The 24,074-nt window shown below is 43.7% G+C and overlaps 2 protein-coding genes across 3 annotated transcripts in view; one reads left to right on the plus strand and one right to left on the minus strand.

The window, feature by feature from the left end:
• SIAE (sialic acid acetylesterase) overlaps positions 1 to 5,390 on the plus strand; it is a 38,869-nt gene extending 33,479 nt beyond the window's left edge. Inside the window, exons 8-10 of the mRNA XM_049611322.1 lie at positions 1,997 to 2,151; positions 3,151 to 3,340; positions 4,688 to 5,390. Of these exons, the coding sequence (XP_049467279.1) occupies positions 1,997 to 2,151; positions 3,151 to 3,340; positions 4,688 to 4,939 (597 nt within the window). The 3' untranslated portion in view covers positions 4,940 to 5,390. The remainder of the gene's footprint in view (positions 1 to 1,996; positions 2,152 to 3,150; positions 3,341 to 4,687) is intronic.
• A 3,857-nt stretch (positions 5,391 to 9,247) lies between these two features.
• Positions 9,248 to 20,860, minus strand: TBRG1 (transforming growth factor beta regulator 1). 2 transcript variants are annotated; one of them, XM_049611333.1, is made up of 9 exons: positions 20,491 to 20,858; positions 18,729 to 18,799; positions 17,864 to 18,096; positions 17,146 to 17,282; positions 16,705 to 16,851; positions 11,136 to 11,233; positions 10,765 to 10,875; positions 10,261 to 10,403; positions 9,248 to 9,575 (listed from the first exon to the last, which is right to left on the minus strand). In XM_049611333.1, exons 1-9 carry the CDS (start codon positions 20,638 to 20,640, stop codon positions 9,430 to 9,432), a joined length of 1,236 nt encoding a protein of 411 aa, XP_049467290.1. In that variant the 5' UTR covers positions 20,641 to 20,858; the 3' UTR covers positions 9,248 to 9,429. The 2 variants fall into 2 exon arrangements, with proteins under 2 accessions (XP_049467290.1, XP_049467296.1); XM_049611339.1 differs by having other exon boundaries at positions 9,419 to 9,575; positions 10,331 to 10,403; positions 20,491 to 20,860.
• Positions 20,861 to 24,074: the final 3,214 nt, after the last annotated feature.

Consider the following 24,074-nt stretch of genomic DNA (forward strand, 5'->3'; position numbering starts at 1 on the left):
TTCTTTTCTTTTCTTTTCTTTTCTTTTCTTTTCTTTTCTTTTCTTTTTTTTTCTTTTCTTTTCTTTTCTTTCTTTTTTCTTTCTTTCTCTCTTTTTCTTTTCTTTTCTTTTTCTTTTTTTACATATTTGGAGGTCGTGTTTTCTTATAATAATAAACTTTGTTCTTATGCAGAGTACTTGCTGTCTTTGGCTCCGATATAACATTCAATCCATGCTATTTTATACTATTGTTTATTAACTTCTCTTTAAAGCATTTTTAAAAATGTTTATTTATTTTTAGAGAGACAGAGTGTGTGTGAGTAGGGGAGAGGCAGAGAGAGGGAGAGTGAGAAAATCCCAAGCAGACTCTGTGCTGTCAGCACAGAGCCCGATGCAGGGCTCCATCCCATGAACTGTGAGACCATGACCTGAGCCAAAATCAAGAGTCGATGCTCAACCGACTGAGCCGCCCAGGCACCCCTTGTTTATTAACATTTCTTATGTCTAGGTCTGTTCCACCAGCACAGCTGTGAAGTACTTGTGCTGGTTAGCTACTGCTGTGTAACAGATCTCCTCAAAACTCCATGGCTTAAGATAACTATTATTATAGCTCACATGTGTGGATAGCTGGGGTTTGGTTGATCTTGGCTGAGCTCCACTGAACTCTTTCATATCTCTGTGGGTCAGTGGCAGGGATGGGGCCGAGTGGGGTGGGGGCTCTGCTTTCTCCTGGGCATGGTTGGCATGGGTCAGAAGAGGCAGCTCTGTTCCGCAGCTCTCCTCCTTCTCCAGAGAGCCATGGGCTAGCCTAGGCATGTCCTTGTCATGGTGACAGCAGAAATGTGAAGGAGCCAATGGGACCACTCAGGTCTCTTGGGCCCTAGGCTAAGAACTGACACACCATAACTTGTGTTTCAATCTGTTGACCAAAGCGAACCATGTGACTGAGCTCAGAAAGTGGTAGGGAAATACACTTTGTTTTTCTTAAGTTTATTTATTTTGAGAGACAGAGCAAGCAGGGGAGGGGCAGAGAGAGAGGGAGAGAGAGAAAATCCCAAGCAGGCTCTCTACTGTCAGCATGGAGCCCGAAGTGGTGCTTAAACTCACGAACCGTGAACTCTTGACCTGAGCTGAAATCGAGAGTCAGATGCTTAACCGACTGAGCCAGTCAGGTGGCCCTATACTCGTTTTCTTAGTGGGAGAAACCACAAAACCATATGGAAAGAGGCTGTGGATATAGGAAAATGTGAAGAATTGGGGTCTTTGATGCAGTTTACCACATGTTCTCAGCAGATTCCTCTCTGCTTCCCTACAGCACTTGACCATGTTAAATACAGATGTATCAGTTACCTGTTGCTTTGTAACAAACTTCCCCCAAACTTAGTGGTTGTAAAACATCAGCCATTGTATTTGCTCATGATGCTCATGATTCCATGCGTCAGCCAGGCAGAGCTCAACTGGGATGGTTCATCTCTGCTCTAGGAGATGCCAGCCAGTCTTGCTCATGTGGCTTTAATTTGAACTGGAGCCTCTAGCGTTCACATGACTGGCCTCTTGGCTGGGACTGCTGGGACAATAACCCCTTTCTCCCCTAAGGGTCTTCCTGTTTCCAGGGTCCCCTTCTCCATGTAATTTCTCCAGCAGGGTAGCTGGACTGTTTTTACATGGCCATCTCCAAGTTCCAAGAGAATGAAACTAGAAGCCAAGGGCCATTGAGGCAATGACTCAGAAGCTGCACATCACTTCCCCTGCATCCTGTTGGTCAGAGAAAATCACAGGCTTCTCCCAGATTCAGTAAGAGGAGAAATAGATTCCACCTCTTGATGAGAGCAGGGCACAGATACGCTGTGTGGGGTGAGGGGAATTGAGCCACAACAGTAAGACACTCAGTAAATACTTGTTGAATGGGTATTTGAACAGATTAATGAAGCAGAAGCAGAGTCTATATGTGAAAAAAAGACTCTGGTGTAGGATTCTGATGCAGTAAAATTCTGATGCAACATTCTCTACTTTCCAGTTATCTTCATATTTGTCTGCAACCTCAGATGATAAATTTCCCCAGATCCGTTGGCATCAAACAGCAGACTTTGGCTATGTCCCCAACGTGAGGATGCCCAACACTTTCATGGCAGTAGCAATGGATCTCTGTGATAGGGCGTCCCCTTATGGCAGGTATGGGTGCTTCTTGGGCTTTGCTTGAACAATAATCTATGTTCTTTGTGGCCTTCATTCTGATGTTCACTTGTGAGGGGCAGAGAGTGGGTGTTATGAGGATTGGACCTTCGGAGCCTTATCGATCATTTACACTGGGGATGTGCTGCAGTAACTCAACATCTCAGCGCCCTGATGAGACAACATTTTACTTCCTGTTCACAATACATGTCCAAAGAAGGTCAACAGAGAGGCTTTGCTCGTTATAGTCATTCACAGATCTAGAGTGATGGAGGTTCCAGGTTGATCTGGGCTCCCGGTCACCTTAAAGTCTCACACTGGCAATGAAAGTAACGCATGTTACTTCTACTCACGTTGCATTGGCTCAGAGCAGGCAATATGGCCATGCCTGGCTTCAGCGAGAGCAGGCACGGAATTCTTCCGTCAACTCAGAGGAGGAATAAAGGGATATCTGTGAACGGCTCCAATGACTACCACACGCTAGCTGTGGGATACAAGGGGATTTGAAATATGAAATGGGGCCCACACAGTGTCTGGTTTATAGTGAGAACTTAAACGAATATTTATTTTTGGACAAATGAATATTTATTGATTGTCCTATCTGAACCTGGAGGGTTTTATTCATTGAACATGTGAACACCTGATTCAGATGAAACGCAGGACTGCCAGTGGTTGGAGTAAGTTTAAGTTAGCTCTCCTAGGTTAGTTCCAGTGCCTTTCCTCCGTCACTCAGGGACCTGTATTCCTTCCTTCCAAGTCATCTGCTATTTCAAGGTTTCTAACCCATAGGATGCCCGGAGCCCCATTATGGCTACCGTTCACCGTGTCTCTTAAGCTGACGAGCCATTGACCTGTTAGATTCAGTCAACTTTGTTCTTACCTTCCTAAAGGGTGCTTTGTATAATCCTTCCCCCCCCCCCCCCCCCCCCCCCCCCCGTTTTTAAATGTGGCTATTGTTCAGTGAAAACCCAAAGTTCTCTGCCTGTTCTTTATCCGTAGCATCCACCCTCGAGATAAACAGACTGTGGCCTACAGGCTGCACCTGGGGGCCCGGGCTGTGGCCTATGGTGAGAAACTGATCTTTCAAGGACCACTGCCTGAGAAGATGGAACTCCTGGCTGACAGGGGGCTGCTAAACCTCACATATTCACAGCAAATCCAGGTGAAGAAGCAGGACAAAATATTTGAGGTGAGAATAGCCAGAACTTAATAGGGGTTCATCCTGGGTTGGGAGTCAGGATTTCTCCACACTGAGGCCCATCATCTCTTTAATTGTAACATTTCTGTGAAGGGGATCTTGGTTTTTGGCGGGGCTGAGTTTATCTCAGGGGGGTGACTAAGTAGCTATTAATTCTTTAACTTAGGGGCAATTTTGATAGGACAATCAAGGGAAGGAAAATGAATCTACATTAAAATATTCCTTTTGTTTTTTCGCTCCCAGAGCATCCATCTTTGCTCTGGCAAGGGCCTGCAGCTTTATTTGTAGGTTACCTTTGGAAGATTCCTTATTCCAGAGTGTTTCCCATATCTTGGGTGTCTTTTTATGTCACACTCTCGCAAATTCTGACAGTCTTTTGAGTTTAGTGTTTCCTTTGAGAGGCTTAGCTTGGGAATTTGTAGCTCATTGTAAATTAATGTAATGAAACTACTTTCTTCTAGCACGTAGCGAGGATCATTCCACTGTGGAACTAGGGCTAATAATTAAAGAGCTTATGTAGTCTTTCTTCCCTAGTTGGGGGTGGGGGTGAGGCATTCCTATTGGAACATGCAAATGAGCTTCTTTGGGAACCAGGAGGCCATTAGGCTGGTTGGGGAGGTTGCTGTATGAAAAGAGGGCACTGGAGGGAATGAAAGAATATTAAAGACAGACTTTAATTACACGGGTTTATCCTTGCTCCTCCTCTAGAGTCCTAACTACAACATTCACAGGCCTCAGGGCAGCGCTTGCCCCACTGAGCTTCTTTGGACACTGGGTTTTAGGTAGTTCTAGCTCCCCAGACGTCTGCGTTCTGACTTCAGGTCTCCCATGGCAGAACGGCCTGTCACCTGGACCCAGAATCAGTGGGGAGCAGGACAGAATTTAACCTGGGGTATTGAAAACTTCATGTCCCCTTCCTTGGATTGCTTTCTGGTTTGAGAAAGGCTCTCTGTCCAAGGTTCCTTTGTGCCCCTTGTTCGTCCCCCGGCCCCTTCGGGAGTGCTGGAGTTGTAGCAGCCGCTGGACTGCCCCGCTCCCTCACTTCCTGCCTGCTATGCCGTCTGGTCGGAAGGCTCACAGCAAGGAGGTTCAGGGGAGCCCTCTCTAAATGCTCTATGTGATTATGTTTCCTTGTCTCCCTCAGTAATTTAATATTTTTTTAAAAATTGATTTATTTTTTCACAGGAACATTCATTATCGCACCAACCTGGGTTCGGGTTTGTTCTGGTTATTGTAGGAAATGGATCCTGGGCCAAGAGTGGCTCCTTCTGTCCCTTGTGGTCTCTTGGAGTATCCTCACTGACCTAACCGTTCCTATTTTTCTGATTCTCTTACTAGATCTCATGTTGCAGTGACCGTCAGTGCAAGTGGCTCCCAGCTCCCATGGGCCCTTTCTCAGCCCAGACCCTGGCCCTGAACGTCAGTTCTTGTCGCGGCACTCCGGCTGCTGTTCGCTATGCCTGGACCACGTGGCCTTGTGAATATAAGCGGTGCCCCCTGTACCACCCCAGCAGCACCCTGCCGGCTCCTCCCTTCATCGCTTTCATGACAGACCAGATCCCTGGAGATCTCAGCAAGCTTGCTGAATGATTTAGCGGCCTTGCGATCATTGCCTTGGACATAAGTGTGGGTCCTCTCGATGTGGGCATTTAGCTGTGGAAGTGATGACAGCTATAGCTTTTAAAGGCAACTAATAGAAAAGCCGCACTGGACAGCTCCCAGCTAGCACGTGGCTGTGTCCGTGTTCTGAATAGGCGATGAGCAGTGCTGGCAGGCTAATGAGATGCTTGCCTCTTGTCCCCTAGTCAGCCTAGGTGTCTTGCCGGACTAATTCCCAGCTACAAATGGAACTTCAGTGTCCTTCACTTCCCTGTGGAGAGTGCAGTGTCTAACACTTTTGTCTACTTATATCCAGAACTGTGGAAACTCATGGCTGGAAAGGATTTGAAGGCCATGTGGGCCAGCTCCTATTTATGTCTTCTTTACAAAATCTGGTAAGTGGTTACTGAATCTCTGTATAAAGTTTCTCAACTTCCCAACAGTTTTTTCTTATGTGGAGATGAACTCTTTCTAGGCCTGTTTGTGTTCTGTCTTAAGCCAAAGCCAGTTCTGTTCCTTTCAGTCTAAGAACGATAACGTGAATGTTTGAAACCAACAGGAACTGTGTGTGTGCATCTGGGGAGGTGCGAAGGGGCTGCTTTAAGGAATGAGGAGAAAGGGTGAGGTGGCGGCGGCCCAGGAAGGCACTCAGGCAGTCGGTGACGGGTGGGGGAAACACGGGCTCAGGGAAACATGGCAGTAGAGGTCACGGACAGGCAAACAGGTTAAATACAAATCTCAGGCTTTCTAAGGTAAGAGGTTTACCTCTAAAAAGGCTAACCCAGATGGAAGAAAAAAGAGGCTGAAAATAAAGCTACACAATAAGCATTTAGAAAAATAATCCAGATGGGACAAATGCGAAAGTGGGCTTCTGTGACTGTTAAGAATCCTAATGCAAAAAGAAAAAAACCAAAAAACGTAGCACTACTGCTTATGGGTTGATTAAAAACAGCTAATGGCACTTGGTAATTGTGTCCTCTATTAGAATTTGGAAATAAAAGTATAATCATTAGTGATGTGTAAACATTTATAGCCCACCAAAACTGGGTTAGGAACAGTAAATGTGCTTTGAAGCATGAGGAAGGAGGAAGATTTATTTGAGTGGCTTCCACTCCCTTAATGGGAAAAATAAGAACTAAAGTAATAAGCACCTGACCCCAAGGGGTCCTGGTGTAGCGCTGAACAGCAGGAATAGCTGTCAGTGTCAGGATTTATTTTAGTAAGAAAACAAAACAACTATGCAGTGTACAAAGAACTTTGGCTCCTCGAGGACTTCCTGGTGTACAATTAACTCCTAACACCCATACTTTGACCTCATATGCCTCTGGCCTAAGGGGATCCAGGGACCCGGGAACAGAGACTCCTGAGAAATAAATCTCTGGGTCCACCCCTCCCCCGTGCCAACACACATTCACTCCTGGGCTGTTCTAACTTGTAGGCAGCTGGACACGGTCAGGAACCCCATACCCAGGCTCCTTTCCTAGTGCACACAGTGGGAGATACTAGGTTTAGGTAGTGGATATACTAATGAAAAGTCACGTGAAACTTTAAAATTTTTTTTAATGTTCATTTATTTTTGAGAGACAGAGACAGCGCGAGCAGGGGAGAGGCAGAGAGGGGGGAGACACAGAATCGGAAGCAGGCTCCAGGCTCTGAGCTGGCAGCACAGAGCCTGATGTGGGGCTCGAACTCACGAACTGCGAGATCGTGACCTGAGCCGAAGTCGGACACCAGACCAACTAAGCCACTCAGCACCCTGTGAAACTTTATTTTTAATGGCTGAATGCTTTTAAACATTCTGTGGAAACTCAGTTAATTTCCCAAGTGAAAATAACTTTTTAGTATTTGTAAAATGAAATTTGTAACTATTGTAGATTTGGACACAAACAAAAAGAATAAACAAGTAAAAATCACCCTAAAATCCACCATTTGGCAAAAAACATTTAATGTTTTGGTAAACATTCAGTTGATTTTCTTGGGTTATATTTTATACACTACATGTCATACTATTTTGTAATCTGTTTTTGGCTTATTCTAGTAAAATAATTTTCCTATGTAAATTGAATAGTGTTTTAGTTTGTGGGAGCCCCATACTTTATTTAACCAATTTTTCCATTAGTGGACACAGATTTTTTTTTCCAATTTTTCCCTGTTAAAACGAATACAGTGATGAATGTTACATGCAAACATCATACTGTACTTTCTTCCTTAGGATCCTTTTTTTTTTTTTTAATGTTTTATTATTTATTTTTGAGGCAGAGAGAGAGCATGAACAGGGGAGGGTCAGAGAGAGAGGGAGACACAGAATCTGAAGCAGGTTCCAGGCTCCGAGCTGTCAGCACAGAGCCCGACGCGGGGCTCGAACTCACGGACCGCGAGATCATGACCTGAGCTGAAGTCGGCTGCTCAACCGACTGAGCCACCCAGGCGCCCCTCTTCCTTAGGATCCTTAATGTGAAATAACAATTTTAAGGATTAAACATGTTTAAAAGTTTGATACCTGCAGCTTAACTCTCCTGAAGGGTCCAACAGTTTACATTCGCACCAAGGCACAGTGCCATTTACGTTCTCCCACTGACACTGGATACTGTCAGATTTCACTCTCTTAACCAACAGATGAAAAGACGTTTTAAGTATACTGGGGTGGAGGGAGGCTCGTGTTTTTTGTTTTTTTTTTAAAGAATTTTTTTTTAACGTTTATTTATTTTTGAGACAGAGACAGAGCATGAATGGGGGAGGGGCAGAGAGAGAGGGAGACACAGAATCTGAAGCAGGCTCCAGGCTCTGAGCCATCAGCCCAGAGCCCGACATGGGGCTCAAACTCACGGACCGTGAGATCGTGACCTGAGCTGAAGTGGGACGCTCAACCGACTGAGCCATCCAGGCGCCCCGAAGCTCAAGTTTTTAAAAAGGATGATCTGTAGTAAAACATTTTACCTTTATTCCATGTACTCCCTTCATGTGTGTACATGTGATTTTTATATAAATACATATATACATTCTACAGTTGAAACCCAAATTTCAATTTTTGACATGTGATGCATTCTATTAAGTTATAATTGTTTTATTTAATTTTAACAGGTGTAGGTCTTACCTCCCTAAGTTTAGGAACAACTGATGGGTTGAGATCTGTACTTTGAAAATTACTCTTCTAGGAAAGCTACAAAGTAAATACTCTTATTAAAGCAAGCAGCGCAATAACTTAAAAAAATCTTAAATAATCTTTCTTAAAATGAGGTTCTCTTGTATGTGTTTTACTCAGAATGTAATACAATGGAAAGATATTTGCTCTATGGTAAAAGCAGCATATATCATTTCTGTAGGAGTGCACATATGTCCAGCCAACGTGTGCAGTGAAGAAAGAAAAACGTTAAAGCATGAACAGCTTTGAGTAATCCCCCTTTTACCCCAGGTTTGGTGTTATCCTAATTTTATTTTTTTGTACTGTAAAAGCTGCACAAACTTATAGAGACCAGAGTTAAGAGCCATACAATTACTAGCAGTTAACTTTCGTTTCTGATACTTCTGCTGCCCATCTGTTCCTAGGAAACAAACCCCTTCGTGTTGTCCCTGGTCAGCAGCTACGGACTGCAGCACAGTGACAACTGACACTCCTTCCTCGTTCTCCTCCTTCTGGGGTCCTTCTGTTGCTTCCTTCCAGCTGTCCCTGTCCCTGGTTGGACGGACAGCAGGGCCTCCCACGCGGTACTGCTGGGGTCCAGATGGGGTGATGCGGTAAACCTGTACCTTAGTGCCACGGGCAGGGTCCAACACATTCGGTTGCACAAAATACAGAGTCAAGTTATTACAGAGCTAGTGAAGTGACTGGGTGAGCCTGTTAGGGAGGGTGGGAGCCCCTGCCCTCCCGGCATGTTGTATCTGTGCCATCATGTGGATTCAACGTATTCAGCTACAAGCACATTCTCGGGTAAGGAATGGCAAAGAGCCGGTAGGAAGGATTACAGAGGACTTTTTGTTTCCCTTGAAGGATATGAAGTGTGAAGAAAAAGATGAACAGCGTGCCTTGGGCCAGCCTCTCTGGCTTGGGGAGAAGCAGACTGGACTGTGATCGTCCAGACATGGAAATGAAGCAGCTGCTGGGGTAGCAGGGGCTGGGCCTTCATTCCTGGAGCTAGGATCAGAATCCAGGTAGAAGACTGGGACTCCTCCCACGTCTCCCTCCTGAGTCTGCAGCCTGTTCTCATTCCGGCTTATAGAACACTTAGGTTTGCTCTACCACTTCGGGCAGAGCTAAGCAAAAAAAAAAAAAAATCCTGATCACAATGAGATGAAAATAAGCAGATTTGTAAAGAGAAATTTATTGCTAAAAATAAAGCAGCTGCAGTTTTTCCAAGGGAACACTGTCACCACAGGAACCTCTGTAACAAAATGTGTATCTCCTTCGTTCCTGAACTGCTGCCTTCTTCCATATTCTAAGTTTTACTTTAAGTTAAATGATGTGGCATCTGACCCCTTCCTGATCAATCTGAAGACTGAGTTGGGCTACACTGGGACAGAGACTTCAGGTGCTGTAGGTGAGTGTCTACCAGGGGTTCATGCGTCAGGAACATGGGTTGGTAAGAAGACACGAAGGCCGTGGGCTGAAGCTCTGGAAGGTCCAAGGATCCTGGAGAAGAAAATTCCTTCAGTTCCATTGCTGCCTGGGAGTCTCAGGGGACTGATCCCACGCGTGAATGTCCTTTCAGTACCTAACACTCTTGCCCCTGTCAGCCTAATTTTGCCCTTGCTTGGTAAGATAGGACAGAAATTGACTTTTACGACAAAGAAAACCGTGGCCAAAATAGATTAAGTGTTTTGTCTCGGGTTATATAGTATAGAGACAAAAAGTGAGGATTTTAATTCTATGGTTTCTAGTCCAGAGCTGTGCCTATGTGACCCAACGCCAGATCCCCTGAGAGCTCCACCCATCTGTGGGAAGGGAACCCACCCAACACAGGCAGGACCAAGGCCATCATCTGCTCCCCTTCACTTCACATGAAATTCTTGTCCTGAGCAGTCAACTTTCCCCTGCAGTTCCGCTTGGGTCTGTTTCAGGTGGGAAAACGAGAAAGCCTGGTTTCTCTGTGGGCCCTGCCTCACTGTGACGGCAGCCGCTCCCTGTCACCCCTGCAAGTGCTGCTGGAGAGCCCCGCAGGGCGGCCCATCCTCATACTTGGGAGTCTCCGTGGTCCCGGCAGCGTAAGTTTCTATCGCTTACTGCCCAGCTCTCTGGAGTACTCCGCTACCCATGAGGAGCAGACAGCAGTCTAAAAATAGTCAATTTTCAAACCGGGAAGGGAAAACTAAGCTACCTTGCAGAATGGGATCAGTACGATCTTCATCAAAGGCCTGTCTCTGAAAGGCTTCAAAGCTTATACTTGCATCATCCTCTGGCGGTCCCTGGGGCGGCTGCCCATCTCCAGGTTTCCATATATCAAACTTCACCCACTGGTAACTGCAGGATCAAAGGGCATCGTTATCAAGAGCTGTCTGTTAGCCACAATAACCCATTCTTACTTCCAAAGAGATCAGGTATGTTTTTTCTGTAGATCTTTCCCATATGTATCTAAGAATCACATTAACGAAAACACTAAGAGAAGATAGGCACATTCAGTGACACGTTATCCTGCAGGATTTCCCAACCCTTTTGCTGTCATGGTACACACAGAAAATGACAGTTCTAGTACAGTGGGGTACTGCCTTCTGCCACTTGTCCAGAGGGCTAGGAGGACCAATACTGAGGCACACGAAGGAGCAAGCCTGCTTTGAAGACAGAAGCAGAACACAGCGTAACAACGAGCAAAGCAGTAACTTACTTGATACATTTTCGAGCTCCTGGACAACTCTGGATCAGGTTGTGAATAGTTGGGTGAGAAAACCCAAAAAAGTCAGCTCCAGATGGAAGCAGGTTGGGCATTAGTTTCCCCCTAAATAGGAGAGGGAGGATGGTAGTTTCAAAGTTTAGAGGGAGATGAGAATGGCTTTAGGAATGGAATGTGGGTATGAATGCAGAGAACAAACTTTCTTGACTTGGATACTCTGGAGAAATCCATTGGATTTCTGGTAAAAAATCTAAAGGATGCAGGATAGCTTTCTATAAAATTAGGGATCTCCATACATTAAAAGCAAGGAAAGTCTCATTGTACCACAAGTGACCTATTTAGACAGTCTTCAAGCTTCAACTTACATAGTAATACTTATGGTCTTGAGCAGCTCTGCATGACAGGCATCTGCAGAAGAGGTGACAATGGCATTCTGGGGGTCATCTTCAGGAACAATTTCAAACTGAGAAAGATAAAGGAGCAATGAGATCAACTTTGAAAGAGGGAATAGTAGAGAGAAAGCCACACTACTTCTATAACTATTTCTTCACTCTAGCACTTGAAGCTGATGTATATGATATTAGAAGGTGGGTCCAATTTCCTAGAGTGCCGTTACAAATTCAAACAAATCGAAGAAAACACCGAAAGTCCTTTAACTGTTTCAGTTCTAAACACTCTGCTTTGTGACTGCTCTCCACATGTCCACACTTAATTTGTTACACACATTTCCTATCCACTTACTTACATCTATAAGTACAAATACAAATGGTACTTTAAAAATACATGAACAATAGGGGGCGCCTGGGTGGCTCAGTCGGTTAAGCGTCCAACTTTAGCTCAGGTTATGATCTCATGGTCCGTGGGTTTGAGCCCCGCATCAGGCCCTGTGCTGACAGCTCAGAACCTGGAGCCTGCTTAAGATTCTGTGTCTCCCTCTCTCTCTGCCCCTTCCCTGCTCATCTTTCTTTCTCTCAAAAATGAATAAAAAATTTTTAGCAAAATTAAAAGAAAAAATAACATGAACAATATACAAATTATGGAAAGAGCTTAAACGTTCATCAACTGATGAATGGATAAAGATGTGGTTTATATATAAAATGGAATACTGGGGCGCCTGGGTGGCGCAGTCGGTTAAGCGTCCGACTTCAGCCAGGTCACGATCTCGCGGTCCGTGAGTTCGAGCCTCGCGTCAGGCTCTGGGCTGATGGCTCGGAGCCTGGAGCCTGTTTCTGATTCTGTGTCTCCCTCTCTCTCTGCCCCTCCCCCGTTCATGCTCTGTCTCTCTCTGTCCCAAAAATAAATAAAAAACGTTGAAAAAAAAAAATTAAAAAAAAATAAAAAATAAAAAATAAAATAAAATAAAATGGAATACTACTTGACCATGAGAAAAATGCAATCCTGCCATTTGCAGCAATGTGGATGGAACTGGAAAGTATTATGCTGAGTGAAATAAGCCAGTAGAGAAAGACAGATATCATGTTTTCACTCGTATGTAGATCTTGAGAAAATTAACAGAAGTCCAAAGAGGAAGGGAAGGGGGGAAAATAGTTACAAACAGAGAGGGAGGGAGGCAAACCATAAGAGACTTTTAAATACAGAGAACGAACTGAGGGTTGATGTGGGGGGGGGGGGCGGGAAATGGGTGATGGGCACTGAGGAGGGCACTTGTTGGGATGAGCACTGGGTGTTGTATGTAAGCAATGAACCACGGGAATCTACCCCCAAAACCAAGAACACACTTTATACACTGTATGTTAGTCATTTTGATAGTAAATTATATTTAAAAAATAAACAAAAATACATGAGATCAAATAAGATAATTTAATCTTATATTTACTTTGTAATATCTAGGAGGAATAAGGCCATTCTGACTCCAAGCCCCATTTTTTAAATTGCAAAATATCTTGACTATATACATAAAAAATAACCCTCAACTTGAAATTCTACTAATACTGAAGAATTTTTGCCAAGAAAGTATTTTTGTAATAAATGCTATCTAGCCAACTTAATTCCTTGACCAGTTTTCTCTAAGTTCAATGAATTTTTGCATAGAAAATACTTAGCCAATTAAATTCCCTGACTAGTGTTCTTTTCATAAAGTTCAGTTAAACAGTATCCATTTTTCCAAAGAAGACCTAAGATGGCCAACAGACGCAAGAAAAGATGCTCAACATCACTCATCATCAGGGAAATACAAATCAAAACTACAGGGAGCTATCACCTCACATCTGTAAGAATGGCCAAATCTAACAACACAGGAAACAACAGGTGTTGGTGAGGATGTGGAGAAAGGGAAACCTTCTTAACACTGCTGGTGGGAATGCAAACTGATGCAGCCACTCTGGAAAACGGTATGGAGGTTCCTCAAAAAAATTAAAACTAGAACTACCCTACAACCCAGCAATTGCACTACTAGGCATTTATCCAAAGGATACAAAAATACTGATTTGAAGAGGCACATGCACCCCGATGCTTCTGGAAAGAGCCAAATGTCATCCATTGGCTGATGAATGGATAAAGAAGATGTGGTAGATACACACCGTGGAATACTACTCAGCCATCGAAAGAATGAAATCTTGCCATTTGCCAACACGGAGCTACAGTGTTATTTTGCTAAGCGAAGTAAGTCCATCAGAGAAAGACAAATACCATATGATTTCACTAATGTGTGGAATTTAAGAAACAAAACAGATGAACATAGGGGAAAGAAAAAGAGAGGCAAACCATAAAACAGACTCTTAATTCTAGAAAATGGAGGGCTGCTAGAGGGAACATGGGTGGGAGATGGGTTAAATGCAGGATGGGTATTTAGGAGGGCACTTGTGATGAGCACCGGGTGTTATATGCATGTGATGGAATCACTAAATTCTACTCCTGAAACCAATACTACACTGTGTGTTAGCTAACTAGAATTTAAATAAAAACTTAAAAACCAAAACAGTATCCCGTTTTTCAATGTTTACCTTAATAAAATTATCCCAAACAGGATTTACTTATTTTCTGTGTACTTTCAAAGAATAATGTGATTAATCATTTTTTAGAATCCAAAATATACTTTACTGAGTATGGCTTCTCCTGCTGTTAGTTTTCTTCTGCAGTTATTACTTCAATTTTACTGTATCAAATTTTAGAGCTCTTTTATTTTTGTCAATAATAATTATCTTGTAGTTTTAGTCAGTGGTTTTGTTTGTTCAACTAATGACATATGTTGCAAATTTAAGATACTGAGGGTTTATATTTATTTCTCAGCTAATTTATGGAAAAAGCTGTGAGCAATTATCTTCAAATATTCCAGGACTGCTCTCTTTTTGGTACTGGTCATGTCAATTCCAATCTTTTTTTTTTTTTTTAATTTAGTTTGAAAGAGAGATAGACAGTGAGTGGGGGAGGGGCAGACAGAGAGGGAGACAGAGAATCCCAAGCAGGCTCACTGTCAGCACAGAGCCTGATCTCACAAACCATGAGATCATGACTTGAGCTGAAATCAAGGGTCAGTCCCATGCTTAACTGAGTTCCCCAGGCACCCCAAATTCCAATCTTTTATACTGTGTGCACACTATTCTATTTTGCACAAAGAGCAATTAAAAGGCCAAAATCTCGTATTTTGGTCTCGCAGAGCTTTCCCTGTTAGTATGTGTAACTGTACTTCATTCTTTTAACTGCTACATAATATGACGTAAGGTGGATAAATCTTAATTTTTAACCATTCTCCTCCTGATGGGCATTTCAGCGATTTCTAATTTCTTGCCATTACAAACAATACCATAATGTAGATTGTTACATGTAACTCTTTTGTTCACATATGCACATCTCTCTAGGAAATACTTCAACACCTAGCAGTATCCTGGGTCAAAGGATACACATACCAAACTTGTTGATATTGCCAAGTTGCCTTCCAAAAGACTGCAAGTTTTCACTCAGGCTAATGCTTACTTGTTTTCCTACACTCTGGCCAACACTCAGTATTATCAATCTCTCTGCTGTCTGCCTATGAGCAAAATCGTTTTATCTCCATTTCTCTAATTGCTAATGAGGTCCGTTCTTACCAACCATCTGCACAGTTTCAACTGATACCTGTTGTATTTGATTGCTTTTTGTATTTGACCAGAGGAACACTTTATCTGGATATTAATCTACTGCTACATACTTTGTTCCTTTTTTTTGCTTGAGTTTTAACTTGGATTATGTATCTTTTGTTGTTCATTAAGTCTTTAACAGTCCAATCTATTCTCCTTCATAGTGTCCACATTTCATGCCTCACTCAAGAAAAGCTTTCACCTCACTCTAAGATTATAAAAATATTCTTCCATATTTTAAGATATAGTATGAAACATTCTATAAAGCTAAAGAAATTAAAGTTCATATTAGCATTTATAGACAAAGAGATGAAAAAGAACTGTCTACATACTTTTAGTATATACTAGAGATAACACGATGTTAGTTGGAAAAAAATTAAGGCTCACAATATACCTGAAAATAATGTCCAGAAGGATTAATCAGCTAAAAAACAAAGCAAAGCAAAACACCTAAAACCCACACAAACTCTTCTTTCCACAAATATTTTAGCAATTTGTCTTCAAGGAAATTAAGAACCAGTTTGTCAATATCCATGACAATTCTATTAGAATTTTTATTAGATTTGTACTGAATTTATAAATTTGTTATAAATAAATATGGTATACTACTACCATAGGAGTCTGTTACAGTACTTTATTTTTACTTTATTATTACTTTTTTAATTTTTTTTTTGGGAGAGAGACAGAGCATGAGCAGAGGAGGGGCAGAGAGAGAGGGAAGCACATAATCCGAAGCAGGCTCCAGGCTCTGAGCTGTCAGCACAGAGCCCGACACGGGGCTCGAACCCACGAACCCTCAGACTGTGATCTGAGCCAAAGTCAGATGCTGGACTGACTGAGCTGCTCAGGCGCCCCCTGTTACAGTACTTTCTAAACAGAACTCCTGCATGGCCAGGTCATCTGAACACTCAGATGCATCTAACAGCACTCTAACCAGGCGAGGAGCGATGCAGTATTATCCACATGTGGCAGCAGGCTCTCAGCTTCTGCTTAGAGGTTCCCTTCCCTGTGTCTACTTCCTTCCACCCAACTTTCTAGTGATCTGTAACATCAGACAGAGAAGTCTGGAACTTTGAAACTGGTTTATTTTTTTCCCAATGACCAGAGGTGACGGGTGGGGAAAATGAACTCCCTTGCATCACAGCAGCGAGAAGGATGAACAAAAGTATTTGATAAGACTAAGGTTCAGGGCGCCTGGGTGGCTCAGTTGGTTGAGCGTCCAACTTCGGCTCAGGTCCTGATCTCATGGTTAATGAGTTCAAGGCCTGCGTTGGGCTCTGTGCTGACAACTCAGAGCCTGAAGCCTGTTTCGGATTCTGTGTCTCCCTCTTTCTCTGCCCCTCCCCGCTCACACTCTGTCTCTCTGCCTCAGAAATAAATAAACGTTAAAAAAAATGGTTTTAAAAAGACTAAGGTTCACATCTCCCAGGTCCTTAAGAGTGTATGCGACCAGAAACCAATATGCAGTTTCTTTGCTACCTTCATTTTTGTCCTACTTGAAATGGCAGAATATCAAATTAATCTTTCTTGTATATAGGCCTGCACTTCACAAATAAGCATGCTTGCTCAGCCTCCCACAGTCATAGCAACAGTACAAGTAGCAGGGTTCAAAGGGAAGGGCCTCAGTAAGAGAGTCGGACAGATATGGACTCAAATCCCAGCTCAAGCACTTATTAACAAAGGTTTGACTTGGGGCCAATCGCTTTTCTGCATCTTGGCATTACCCAAATGGTTATTATACAGCATGTACTGGGAGTGTCAAAACGGGTGATATCTAGTAAGTGGCTGTCACAGAGAAGGGTCTCAGAAAACCAAACCAAACCAAACCAAACCCAGTAGCTGTGAATCGAGTGGGTACCTGGGGTTGCGTGCCACCATCCTTGATCTGACAGGTATACAGACACTTCTGGTCTGGGCACTTCATGCTGGCATATATCCGAGTACTGCAGTAGCCAACAGGGTAGATGGCACTCTCATCATGGAAGCCAGGTCGGTCGGTGATGATCTATAAAAAAGATTCCCCCACTCCGCGACTGAGGTCACTGGAGAATTCAGAAGTCCAGTGTGCCGTGGTAGCCTTTAAAACCACTCTGGGGCCGCAAAGAGTGACTCGAATCACAGAGAGAAAGTGTGTCAGCTGCGCAGCAGACAAAACTGACCTGGTTTCCTAGGGACTGGAGATTTTCTGGGGTTGGTCTGGATCAGCAAGGGGCTGCTGCTGATGGGAACAGGGAGGGAAAGCTCAACCCCATTCCCATATTTCTGATTCTCCTCTCTATATATCGCTGGTCTCACTCACCTCCCCCAGGCTATATACTGTTAGACCCCCCAGTCCGATGGGGAACACAGGCCGTCCTGAGGGATCCAGGGCAATGGGCTGAACCAGCTTGCGAGCACCTCCCTCCATTTTCTTTTTCTTGGATGTTTTCTTCAGAACTGAAACGCAAATCTGGGGTCACCCACTTTTAGCCCCTCCCAATGCTGAGGGGAAGGGAAAAATTTACACGTGAATGCTAAGAACAATATGCCAATCCTGGTTCTGTACACTCGCTGAATGGGCACATGGGACTTTTTCCCCAAAGCCCGGAGTATCTTTTTAACCCACCCACCTGGCAATGGCTAATTTTAGTATCAATGCTGAGGACCTAAAAGCCTTGCAGTTTTTAAGGCCTCTTCATTTATCAGATCAGAAATTTCCCAAGCCATCCGTGTGCTCAAAAGGCCACCTAGCCCATTTCCCTGCCTCTAGGAACCACTGAACTGAAGGCAACCCAGAGAGTTGGGGGTGTGGGAGAAGGGGGAGGCCTTAGCCTGCTCCCTTCCATTTAACCAGGTCTGACTAGAATTCCTCCACCCAATGTGGCTCTAATACACTTTCTTTCCAAGGGCTATTAGGGCAGCTAAGGGACCAAATGAGGGTTTAAGTATATCTGTGGCCGTGTGTGTCTACCAGTTAGTACCAGGTCTTTGTCATTAGTCGTGGAGCCACCGGGACAACTATCGTCTCCCCAAGGTACCTTCCAGTTTGTTGTTCTCTTTGCCTTTTTCTTTTTTCTCCTTCTTGGATTTCTTCCCAAACGGTTCCTCAGCCCCAGCGCTGGGCCCAGAGATGGGCCCAGCTCCCTGTATGGCTCCCACAGAGCCGGCCACGCCGTAAGTTAGGGGCACACTGGAGCTGTGGGAAGGTGCTGCGGCCTGTACCTCGCTTTCAGTTAGAGCCTGAAGCTGGAGGAGCTTCTTTAGCAAATACCTGAGGTTGGGAAGGAAAGGGAGCAGAGGTATGAACTTCTATTTTATCTCAATTCAGTATTTGACTTAAGTAGTGGAAAAGCCAGAATTATATAAAGATTATTACCCTCATAAAAGTAAGGTTCTTCTTGGACCCAGGGAATAAGAGGCTCCAGAGGACACTTCCTCAAGAAGCCAAAGATAAGGACTGTGGTTTATCTCTCTGGCATCTGGAGGGTTCCTCTACCTTGATGTTGAAAGGTATTATGCTTCTGAAGGGAACGTAGGTATGAATTATATATACCCACTGTGCTTTGCATAGAATATAGTACATACTGAATAAATATCTGTGGAATGAGAGGTAGTTTCTTTTATCCCTTGTCTTTTGTAACTGGGCAGTTATAAGAAGATAGCTTATGAGATGTGGCAAGAGGGCCGTGTCAGAAAGGTGAATAGAGGTGCTGTCTCGTCACCACGGTCCAACACGACTTGGGTAAATGGAACCAAAACCGGAGGTTGTGAGTTTCTCTGCATTGATCAGAGCCAGTGGGCTGTGTAATACATAAAAATTCCACTGGAGAAAAATCCCCAGAGCAGTAACACCGTATCAATCACTGAAAATGGGATTCTGAACACAACACGAAGGCAGCTCACCGTCTTTCTTCTTTTGCTTTAAGAAATTTTTCCTCAAGACGAGCAATTTCATCACAAATAGCAGCATTTTCCTTTAAGAAAAAAATTTTGGATATAATCACATATAGAGAATAAAAGATCAAAGTATTACGCTGGGAAGAGAAGCTATGTTTCAAACCAAGAAGTCTGTGTTGCTGGGTGAGAGGAACAAGTTAATCTACCCTGCAGACCAACTATTAAGAAAACCTATAGGTAAAGGTAGAGTCAAATTCCATTATGGGCAAGGTCATTACATAATTTATTGAAACTGGGGCACCTCAGAGTGAAAAAGGGGTGCTATTAATTATTATTCCAGAATAGTATGGTAGACTAGGATTGCCCTAGGCAAACCAAGATGTATGATCACCCTAGTTAGGGTAGACTTTGGCAGAGAAAAGGGCATCCTGCTGAAATCCATATAGGCTTCAATTTAAACCTTACAAATATGAGAAATGTCCATTCCCAAGTGCCTTGACTCTCGGGGAGATAACAAAACCAAGCTTTGCTAACCCCAAAACACCCATGCAATATGAACCTTAAAAGGACAACTGGACAAAATAAAATCAACTCTGGTATGCAAAATTCTTAAAACTTCATAATCTACTTATGGGTATTCAAGTATCATCTGACTCTCTGACTCAAGCTGTTTCCCAAGCATCAGTTGTAAAGGAAATATTCTCATCTGGACATTCCTCAAGTGAGAGCTCAAAATTTGAATGTTCAAAGCGATATCCCTTTTCTTCACAAAGCCTATTTCAAGTACTTGAATGGAATCAACATCCTAAGAACATAGACTTTAGGGACATCCGACATGTAGAGCATAAAAGAAAATGAGCGGTCAATTAAGTATCAAGTCCTCTTAATTCTACTTTTTTCATGTCTCTCCAGTGCACACAGCCAGTGCTAAATAAATGCTTTTGGAATGAATGTTCTAATTTCCAAACCTTTCCTTATGCTTCTAAAAAAGCGGAGATATGTGCAAACTTGTGGTAGAAAGAAGAGTTTAAGGTGGTGATTCAGACACGGAGGCACGTTTGAAAAGTGAGGACTCCATTCCCTATTTCCCAGCACTGAGGCAAGCTTGAGCAAGCCAGAATGCCAGAACACAAAGTTGTGGCTGGCAGGTCAGTTCACTTATTCAATGAATTCAGTGCCTCTACAATAAAAGAACAGCAGAAACATTTGAGAGACTAGAGAGGTTAGAAGGGTGCGGGGGTGGGGGGAATTATTGAAAGTTTTGTGAGCCTGTTTAGGGCAGAGGTCTGTTATGCGGATTTGGGGTGCTTGGGAAATAAGGCTGTGTGGTCGAAGTACTGAAGACACTAGGACCAGGAATCAGGGCTGGGACACAGCGCCCTTGCACAAGTCATCTCTTGGGGTTTCGGTGATGCCATTTTTAAAAACAGTGCCTCACTCTAGGGTTCTCTTGAGAATCAAACGCCTTTCCAAGAGTTTCGTGGTAAGAACGATGACTGAAACCGACTGGCACATCTTCCAGATGTCAAGCACTTTACTTTCCTCGATTAAATCTTCACGACTCTGAAAGGCAGTTAGCTCTCTTCAGGAAACAGAAGAGTACAGAAATTAGCTAATGTGCCCAAGGACACAAGGCTAACGAGAAGTAACGTGTACTGCAAAAGCTAACACTACTGATTCGGCCACTCTGGGAGGGGAACGGTGTGGGGAAAGATTCGCGAATTAGGAGTGTCGAGGCGGAGAAGGGCCGAGCGACACTCTGACTCACAAACACGGTGGCTTTGGCCGCTTTGCGCAGCCGCAGGTACTTGAGCCGGTACTTCTCGTTCTGGCTCTTCTTCGGGAGCTTTTTCATCCTGGCCTTGCTGGACTGCAGCGGGGCCCGCGGCGAGGAGGCCGGGCCGCCCAGCAGGCTCATCGTCCGGCCCCGCTACGGGGCCTCCAGGGCGCGGCCGGCATCGGCTCCCAGGCCGAGGAGCGCCGGCTTCGTCTCGTCTGGGTGCCGGAAGCCGGCTTCTTAGGAATCTACCCCTCCAGAACTTTCCCAAGGCGAAAGGCCGGGCCAGAAGTCCGGCAACCGACCTCGGCCACCGGGCCTCCCAGCACTTCCGCGTCTGCCTCGGAAGTAAGCCCCTCCCGGAAGTTACGTAACGGCGCCGGCCGCGAGTAACTTCCGGGGCCGTGAGCCTGGGGTGGTCTGGGATGTGCGGATGTGCGGTCTGGAGCAGGGAGGGGCGGGTGCAGGCGAGCGAAGAGCAGACTCGGTGTCTCGCTGCTGTGTCCTTAGCTGAGGAGTATTACTGTGGAGCTAACGGCTAAAAGCCCCGAAATCTTGCCGGCGCGAGTGTCCCACACGCTCCCCCAGCCCACCTCATTTCAGCTCGTTTTCCACACTCCCTAACGGGTCTTCCCGAAATGTGGGACGCACTTGAACGCCTGGGTTGGGACTGCGGCTTTCCAGTATACAGCTCGCATAAAGGTTTCCCGAAAGCCTATGAGGCCGAGATTTAACTAGGATCTGGGACCACACTGGCGACTAGAAAAAAGGCTTCTGCCCCTTCAAGTTAGGCTCTAATAGGGAAGAGAAGAGTTTTAATAACGAGCTAGCACTAAGTAGGCACTCAGTAAATGTTTCCCTGATGAAACCAAAAGTATGTTTCTGGACCTCTACCTATATTAACTTAGCGCTAACTTCGTAACCAAGGTCTATCTAAAATCCTCAAATAAGGAGGGTAGGCAATTTTTAGGAGGCAGTGCTGGTAAATGCTCAGGTCTGGAAGACAAAACGCTTGTATTTTTTTTTTTTTTTAAGTTTATTTTTGAGAGAGAGAGAGGCAGAGAGAAGGGAGAGAGAATCCCAAGCAGGCTCAGTCAGCACTGTCAGCACGGAGCCCGAAGTTGGGCTCCAATTCATGAACCGTGAGATCATGGCCTGAGCCAAAGTCAGGAGTTGGATGCTCAAAAGGCTTGTTGTATTCTTATTCCAGCAATGCCACTAACTAGCTGAATAAGCCTGTGTGTCACAGGTTTTTCTGTTGAAAACTGAATATACTATTTAGAATAAGGGAGGCTAGTGAGGGTTCTAAACTGGTGTAAAATTACCGTTAGACAGTCAAAATGTGGACTTCTGGAGTTGTATATGGAAATTAAAGGAAGTATGTACATACTTAAAACAAATTCAGTGAATTACTGGAGAAAAATGTAACGCTAATGTGTGTAAGTAACAATCAGAGTTCAAAAAAAGGTTTCGAATTGATGACCCAGCTATTTCATTTCTGATTATTGTAAAAATAGTGACAGGGTCAAGACAAAATGGTTTTCACACAGAAGTCTTATGAAAGTTCTTTCATATCCTTCCATAATGAAAGCTGCCCTTGTTGCATGTGGCTGAGTTTTAACAGAGCAACTCTTCAGGATGCCAGTGTGCTTTCACAGCCATACTCAAGGCAGCCATAATAGATACATTTTTGGAAACCGCCAGGAATATTTTCTGCCCACAAAATATCCACAATCAAATATCCACAATCATGTCTTTGCTAGTGTAGGTTGGCTCTTGGAACCTGAGAAAAGATAATTGAGTGACAGGAAGAGATTTTTTTTTTTTTAAACCTATTTGCAGGGGCACCTGCAAATAGGCGCTTGGTTGGTTAAAGCCTCTGACTTGGGCTCAGGTCATGATCTCACCCTGCATCGTTGGAGCCCTGCATCCGGCTATGTGCTGACAGCTCAGAGCTTGGAGCCTACAGCCTGCTTCAGATTCTTTGTCTCCCTCTGTCTCTGCCCCTCCCCCGTTTACGCTCTGTCTCTCTCTCTCAAAAATAAATAAACATTTAAAAAATTAAAAAAAAAAAACCCTATTTGCCAACTGCGTGATTTATTTGCTGTTCATCTGTATTTTGTCTTTGCAGGCTTTGTGATCTGACTTTATTTTCATTGTTCCTCTTCATATACAGGTTTCATACCTAGTGGGAGGGAAAGTGTGTTCTTTCCTTTAGTTTTCAAGCTGCTCTAGCCAATGGATTTCAGTGGAATTTGCATTACAATATGACTTTTTCTTCAGTAGAAACGTTTGCTTACAATTTATAAAGCATTTTGGGCAAGTTTTAGAAATTTAGAAAATATAGTACAAAGAAGCTTTTAAAAAAATCCATAATGTAGCCACATAAGGTGAGCCACTTTTATTTTTTTATTTTAATTTTTTTCAGTATATGAAATTTATTGTCAAATTGGTTTCCGTACAACACCCAGTGAAGGTGAGCCACTTTTAACATTTGTATGTGTTTAATACCTTCATGCATTTTCATATATGTTAGATAACGTTTCCTTTTTGTTCACTGACCTTTATTATCATTTTGTGGTGTTATTATGATTTCTTTATAAGCATAATTACAACTTTTTTTTATTAATGTTTATTCTTTTTTTGAGAGACAGACAGAGCGGGAGCATAAACATAATTTTAAATGAGTGCTTAATATTCCAGTTACGGCATAATAATTTTACATGATTACTTCCATGTTGTTTGGCTTTTTGCTCAGCAATTGCTGTGGAGTGCATCTCTGTGCACAAAGCTTTTATTAATGTTTATTTTTGAGAGAGAGGTACAGAGTGCGAGTGGGGGAGGGGCAGAGAGCGAGAGACACAGAATCCGAAGCAGGCTCCAGGCTCGGAGCTGTCAGCATGGAGCCTGATGCGGAGCTTGAACTCACAAACTGCGAGATCATGACCTGAGCTGAAGTCAGACACTCAGTCGACTGAGCCAGCCAAGTGCCCCACAAAGCTTTTTTTATACAAGATTATTTAGGGGCTGGGTCTGTGTGCTCCAAACAATGTAACGTGGTTGAGCAAAATTCAGTCACTTACTTATTCAGATTAATACTTATTTAGTGCCCACTATGATACAACCTTTAGGAAACTTGTTAAAGAGGAAAAGGCAAATGAGTGGGCAATATTCATACAGTGTAAGAATTTTTATCTCAGAGGTAGGTATTGAATGATATGGCAGCACATAATTAGGGAAGAGGGGAGGAGATAGGGAAGCCTTCTTGCAGGAAATATGTCTGGGCGGACTCAGAAGGAGAGCTGGTGGACAGCCAGTGAAGAACGGGGGAGGGCATCTTGGGCAGTGAAACAGCATATTCAAAGGCTCAGCGTTGTGAGAAGCATGGGAGCAATGTAATTTTTCTGCTTACCTATATGAAGAAGGGTCTAAATGGTGTATACAAAAATTCTCTGAAGAAATATGCAGTTTTATAAATGAAATATCAAATGAGAGACAGCATGGTATCGTGGGCTGGGCAGGGCCTCGGAAGTCAGATCAAGGTTCCATTAAATTCAGATGTAGGGGGGCGCCTG

Source organism: Panthera uncia, chromosome D1 (assembly GCF_023721935.1).
Source record: "Panthera uncia isolate 11264 chromosome D1, Puncia_PCG_1.0, whole genome shotgun sequence".
In the NCBI taxonomy this organism is placed as follows: domain Eukaryota; kingdom Metazoa; phylum Chordata; class Mammalia; order Carnivora; family Felidae; genus Panthera; species Panthera uncia.